Consider the following 7,182-nt stretch of genomic DNA (forward strand, 5'->3'; position numbering starts at 1 on the left):
AGGTATGACTAACAGGTTTGACCTGTACACTGGGTTGCACTGTCCAATAGACACCCAAACAGGAATTCTGCCCTGTATTATACCCACAACCCACTGTTGTGAAATCAGATGTATCCCACTTTGACTTCTATACATTAAGGGTTAAAAAAAATAAATAAAAAATCTCAACAGCACTATTGCAAGTTTTCCCTGACATTTCTGGTTTAAACCCCTTTAAGGGGCAGATTAAGATTCAATCAGTCCAAATACCACCTTCGTCAGCATGGTGCCAACTCTACTGGAAAACTAGATTCATTGGTAGAGAACAAAAGAACAAAATTAAATATAAATATGGTAACTATATATTAAAAGGCACCCTCTGAACACCCCAATTTGTAAATCTGGTTCATCCAAAGTTACCAAGAATATTCCAAATAAATCCTTCAGCTGAAATCTATTTCGTTTAACTTTATTTTTTTGCCATCTCCAGCATGGTGACAAAGGCCTCGAGTGAACAAAAAGGAAAAAAGAAAAGCTTTCTACCAACACACCATAGCAAAAATTGGGTCCATCAGAAGAACCAACCTGCAAAATGCTGGTAAAGCATCCATAAACACCTTTCTACTGGAGACAAATACAGGCTTCAACACTTTATTTAAGGTTGTCAATGACAGCCAAAATCAGGCTGGCTGCTATTGCGTTACAGAGGTAATCGCACATGGCCATCACATTCTTCTTTCCACTTCTATACAATGGAGACTGGCATTTAGAAATTTCACTGAAGTTGGTTTCTTAGTGATTTTACTTAAAAAGGAAAAAAAACTGAAATGTTTCCGGTAGTACTCAAAGTACTGCAAGTACTACAAAGTGCTAACTACCAGTACACATCTCACTTTGGGAAAAGGCATTCAATCAAGAGAAATGACCATGTTAGGCAAAAGGTATGGCACCTGTAAAGGGTGGGGCAGGGGGGAATAGGGGGTGGATAAGGGGAAGAATAAGGGGAGGGGGCAGGGAAAAAAAAAGGCAAGTGTCAGTTAGGGCCATCCCCTTCTTTAAAACTCATATGCATATTCCCCCAAAAGGCATAAGTTCTGCACGCTATTCATGTAATATATGTATATAAAAAGAGACAAAAGTGGATCCCATTGTTTAACATTTAGGAATGTAAGTGGCCAGACCAACATCTTAAAGGCAAAATAAAGTGGAATGAAAAAACCCTAAAAGAATAAAACAAAAACTATGATCCGAGAGAATGCCAAAAACAACCTAACAAGATTAAGTTGTTAAAAGTCCAGCACAGTATTGGAAGGAGAAGAAAAATGGGAGTACAATCGCAACAAAAACTGAGGTTGCTTGTGAAGGCCATAGCTTTGGTGACAAAACAAAAAACCAAAAAGCAGGAGATTTGTTAAGGTGGTGCATGTTGCAGCCTGAGCAGCCCAGTCTCTCTTCCTATTTGGTAAAGGCCTTGATGCCCACTGCAGACTCTTCCCCCATAGCTGAGAGCACAGTAATCTAGGGAACAAGGAGAATGGAGTTACATAAGTCAAACAACGGAAGGGAAAAAGCTGGCCGAAGAAGAATATCATTCCAATTTTAAACCAAGATAAATCATATGCATCAGCAAAAAAGGCAACAGAACAGTGTTCATAAACCAAGTTTAACTTAAACCAAGGACAAATTTAAATAAATAAAGACTAAAAAAGGTACTAACCATCATATCTTCACCAGCTCCATGTTTGGATTCGATTTCCTTGCCCAAGTCACCATCTGGAACACGAAGGTCCTCACGCACGTCACCGTTGTCCAGCATAAGGGAAAGAAACCCTTCGTTGATGTCGACCAGCTGAGAGAGAAAAGAGCCAAGAGTTCATCATCCAACATGTCTAATACAGAAACTGGGAAAAACTGACTATTTAACATGGAAGCAGAAGCTCAATTATGTGTTCATAACAGAGCTATAAAGGTCTAAAACCTGTCAAAGCAGTCTTATTATTCTGCCCCACAGCAATTTCAAATAAGCTACAAAACCATATTCAGTCACAGACAAAGTTCATTCTACAAGTTTAGAAAACTATAGAAATCTGTGCTCTAACTGCAACACTAGTCTTGATGTAAAGCATACTTAAGCAAGTTAAAGAGAATAGAGTTACACTATGTGCAAGAATTACAGCACAGCTAACTCTAATAAGCACCATTTTCCCACATCTGGAACTACTGCAAATGACACTGAATGCAAAACCCACAAAGGTTATGCTTCAGAATCTTCATGAACGCGACTATATACCTATTTGTACAATGTACCACCGAGCAACTGCTGGCTATGCAGCTTGTTACAAGATCACACTGTGAAATAACTATTAACTCCAGTATCACCTTAGCTAATGTAAGAAACATGCATTTTTTTTGTAGGTCAGACTCGTGTGCGCTCATTTTACATTATTTTATGATGACAACTTAAATCTAAAAGTGGGAACAGGCGCCATGATCTTGTATATTATATAACCAAACTGCACCTCAAGTTCTGTTAACACTTCAACAGTTCTAGGAAGACAGAGGGCCTCACTGACCAATATCTTAAGTTTTTCTTAAATCTGTTCTTGAAAAAGGTCCTAAGAAGCAGCCTGTCAGATTGACATGGTCTTAAACTGCAGAACTGCACCTTTGTGCTGCTGAATGTGTGTAGATTCTGTTCTCACCTGAAAACAATTTCCAAATAAGAAAACACTGGTAACTGCCAGAATCTTTGTAAAAACTGCATAAGTGGGTTTTAAGAAGAAATTAATTCTTAAGAATGGTTGGTGAATGAGGCCCATTAATATCATCTGCTATTGAAACCCCATGAACCCTGTTCAATCAATAAATCACTGCAGGTGTGAATGAAACAACCTAAACATGAGTGTTGCACCTTGTGTTGTAGGTATACAAGTTTAATCTACATTTTTATAAAACTAGGTAGGTCTTGTAACCGAAGACGCGAGACAGCATTTAGCTATGTCGATCGATCTCAACAAGAGGAGATACGCCAACAACTCTGACATTTTACATGTTCAGCAAAAACGAAAAAGCAAATGCGCAGCACTATTCAGAGGTTACTGCCAGCACAGGGCAGTACTCTGGGCCTGACTCTGCCCAGGGTAACACCTTGTCTTAAAAACAGTCACAAGAGTCCAAACAATGGATGTTTGGGACTGCAACATGTTGCTTACCTGGTAATCATTTCTCTTTATGTTGGGAACATCCATGTTGTGGGTAGAGGGGCAAATATCTTCATACTTCTTATTAGTGAAAATGTCGATACCGACCAGGTGAACCTACAGAAAACAAGGGCAAGCAATTTACCCTAAGTACACAAAAATGGAAAGAAAGCATGTACTTAAAATAACTGTGGGTGGTCTAAATGAGTCAGATGAGAATAGTCACCTTAGCATGACCGTGCTTCCCAGTTTTTGAAGTGGACATTTCAACGATTTTGCAGGGACGACCTTTCAGGACCACAAATCCGTTTTTGCGCAGGGCACTGCACTGCTGTGGGTAGGTCTCAGAGGCCCCAGCATCTCCACTAGTGAAATCAAGATCTGGATCTGCCATGATGGGGTCTATTCAAGGGGCACTGCAAAGACAAGATGGAAAAAAATTAAGTTTTATTCATTAAAACCAAAAAAGCAAGAAACAGCCAAAAAAAGCTTAGACACTCCAACAAAAGAATGTATGGGCTACTTTAAGAGGCACACCCAGGTGTGGACAGGTGTTCAATTGTTCAGCTTGTATAATACCCATAATAAAGCACTGCCAAAAGAACGAGAGCAGCCACACATGAGCCTACGGTCATCATACTCAATCCCAAGCACTGGCTAGAGAGTTACAAAGCCCCCCAGCACTGGGCTGTTGAGCAATGGAACTGCATTCTCTGGAGTGACTGAGCTCCATCCAGTACCTCTGAGGAGATGAGTGATCCAGAACATCTGTACCTGACCTGAATGCAATCAAATCCTCACAGCAATGTTCCAACATCTAACGTTAAGCCTTTCCAAAAGAGTGGAAGCTGCTACTGCAGCAAATGGGGGGCAGATTCCCTATTAAAACACTGGATAAGCAGGTGTCTATTAACTTTTTAAAACCAATTAAACAAAACTAAAACTTGTTTACGAGTTGTTTCTTGAAGCGATCACAGACTCCGGGTGTGGTGCCTCCAACACTGCCCCACACAACCGTGGCCAACTTTTTAACCGGCTACGTCATCTGTTTCATGCGGTCGGGGCAAATTAGCGCTCCCGAAATCCACTTAAGTGGTCTAAATAACGGTTCGCAGGCATCTGAAAGCGGTCGCACAACCGTACAACAACTTTTTAAACGAGAAGTGAAAACCGGGAGCAGAGATCATGCGCTCGCTAACCTGCCGCATCATGGTGCTCTGGTTTCACGCCCAAAGGCCGGGCGCTGCTTTAATAAGACAAAAAAACAGAAGCAGACAAAAAGCACACGAGTCCTAACGGCTCTTTAAAAAGCTGAATTAACGACTCTTAACGATTCCGGACGTTAAGAGAGCGGAGTACCTCACCGGGAACGGCGAGAAAACTTTTTAACAGTACAATGAACACGCAAGGCCAGATGTGACTCGCTAACTCAGGAGCACTTCTCGGTTAACGTTAGCTACCCACCTAGCCGGCTAACTCTGCTGGAAAACGAGGCTGAAGTTGGCTTCCTATTCGAATTCTCCGTTCCACCTTAAACGTACGGCAGTTTCATTCCGGCGCCTCGGCCGCCAGAACGTAACCGCCGCACATTTAAGGTGGACCGGAGAGTTGGAACAAGAAGCCAACTCCAGCCTCGGCAAAGGAAAAGGGTTTTGTTAGAGCGGCAGAAAAGGAACCCATTCAGCTACTTTAACCCCACAACGACATCCACAACGATACGATACCGCTCGAAAAACAGCGCAAGTGGACACATATGCTAGCTAAGGCTAACGTTAACGTTACTTCAACGTGGTTTGCTAAGCAGTTAACGTTAGCGGCTAGCGCTAGCCCCACTGCTGGAACAACTCCCTGCTCCCTTAACCGTGTTTCTGGGTTTGAAAACAACCACAGCGCCTTAAATATGAATGAAATCAAGTTAGTCTCAGCACGGTAACGACATGCTCACTGCTCGCGCGCCTGGGAACGTGACCAGTCACGGCGCGGAAGGCCTCGTGCAACGAGCTGGCTAGCCCGCTAGCTAACAAGCTAACTCCTAGTTACTCAAGCTCAGTCTTACAGACTCTTTTTTAGAGAAACAGAAGCTCAGTTATCATCGTCCGACACAGCAGGCGGCTCTATCAGCCCGGTCCGGCTCACGAACGTGCTCGGTAAGAGTCAACGAGCGGCTATACTACAGAAAATTTCCCTTTTTCTGCGTGAGAGAAAGGCACGCGCCGCACGGCACTTACTTCCAAGAAAAAAAGGAATGTCAATACGCACGCGCGCCCAATTTTACTGCGGCACCCGTATCGTGGGCGGAGTCTGCGCTTCTTCCGCGGAGAGATCAAGGCCTGTTTAGGGCTGCGGGAGCACAGCGCCCTGGCCGCTTAGGAGGATTGGCTACGCTCGAAAAAAGAGGAGAGTAGGGTCTGACTGCAGAACAGGAGGCAGCAGTTCCAGGACCGCATGTTTTCGCGACACTGCTCCCTAGCGAAGTGGATATAAGGACCGCATTTAACACGTGGGAAAGAGAAAGCATCCCAGTTTTAAATGTTTAAATGTATATATTACTTGTGGAATCTTGTTGGTTGTTATTGTTGATATATTAAATAAATATTATGGCACCAAAGCCTTTCTTGTGTCTCAAATATCCGGTTGAGATTTAGTGACTGTAAAAGCAATATGTGCAATTGATTGTATCTTTATTTTTACACAATTACACAAAATGCAACTCTTAGTAAACAAGTTTAATTCTGAGAAAGTGTTTGGATGGAATAAGCCTCCAAAACTGTAAGTTAGATAAAATAGTAGTATTTTTAAGTTAGATAAAATAGTAGTATTTAGGTGGAATAAGCCTCTAAAACTGTAAGTTAGATAAAATAGTAGTATTTGGGTGGAATAAGCCTCTAAAACTGTAAGTTAGATAAAATAGTAGTATTTAGGTGGAATAAGCCTCTAAAACTGTAAGTTAGATAAAATAGTAGTATTTGGGTGGAATAAGCCTCTAAAACTGTAAGTTAGGTAAAATAGTAGTATTTGGGTGGAATAAGCCTCTAAAACTGTAAGTTAGATAAAGTTGTAGTATTCAGGCGGAAAAAGCCTTTAAAACTGTAAGTAGTTAGGTAGACAGGAAGGAAAAACATATGGTCCTGGAATTGCGGTCCTGAAACTGCTGCCTCCTGTTCTGCAGGAATATAGTATAGGGGAGTATAGAAAAAAGATGGTTCTTCAAGGGTTCCTTAATAAAGACAGTGAGTTCTTGTAGAGCCACACTGAAAGAACCATTTGCATGCTTAACCCTGTACTGCACGCATTATGAGACCAATTTAAATAATACATAAAATGGTCCTTGATTTATTTGTTCGGACCTATTTATTAAATTCAAAAACATAACATGAACGCTCAGAGAACCACTCGCATGCTTAAAAGGTTCAGTGCATGGTAAAGTGGTTCTTCAGATTGATAGAGAATCTGTTGTATATCGTTCTATATAGAACTTTTGGTGTTATAGAACCATTTTCAGGAAGGTTTTATATAGAAACATGTACCACCTTCTTCATTACTATTTTTGTCTTTTTGTCCCATCACAATCACTGTACTTTGACCCCCAAGACAAAAAGTTTGGGCACCCATATGGAAAAATATATTCCAAAACTATTTATCAAATATATTTTTGCAATTTATGAAAATGGCCAAAAACGTATTAAAAACGTCAAATTTATTTGTATTTGTTATTATGCATGAACTGAATGAATGGAACTTTGCATTAACCATGTACGTCTGCAGTAAGACACTCACACACAATGCATTTCAGATAAACAAGATATAAAATCATAACTGCACTTTCACAGAGTATCAATACCTACAACACTCTCTTTTGTTTTGTTAAAGGTTCATTTGATCATATTTAAAATTAAGATACCGGAATACAAATTCATTTCAGAAGGGATTCAACAGTGAAGTGCAGAAGACAGGATTTTGTCTGTTTTCATTCATTTTCAAATATATTTGATACATACATTTA

At 40.7% G+C, this 7,182-nt stretch overlaps 1 protein-coding gene across 1 annotated transcript; it reads right to left on the bottom strand.

Moving 5' to 3' along the window:
- Positions 1-606: 606 nt before the first annotated feature.
- On the bottom strand, positions 607-3,622 carry eif5a (eukaryotic translation initiation factor 5A). The gene is made up of 4 exons (XM_036557934.1): positions 3,406-3,622; positions 3,192-3,296; positions 1,697-1,828; positions 607-1,497 (listed from the first exon to the last, which is right to left on the bottom strand). The coding sequence occupies exons 1-4, from the start codon at positions 3,571-3,573 to the stop codon at positions 1,435-1,437; spliced, it is 468 nt and encodes a 155-aa protein (XP_036413827.1). The 5' UTR covers positions 3,574-3,622; the 3' UTR covers positions 607-1,434.
- Positions 3,623-7,182: the final 3,560 nt, after the last annotated feature.

This window comes from Colossoma macropomum, unplaced genomic scaffold (genome assembly GCF_904425465.1).
Source record: "Colossoma macropomum unplaced genomic scaffold, Colossoma_macropomum, whole genome shotgun sequence".
NCBI classification, from domain to species: Eukaryota; Metazoa; Chordata; class Actinopteri; order Characiformes; family Serrasalmidae; genus Colossoma; species Colossoma macropomum.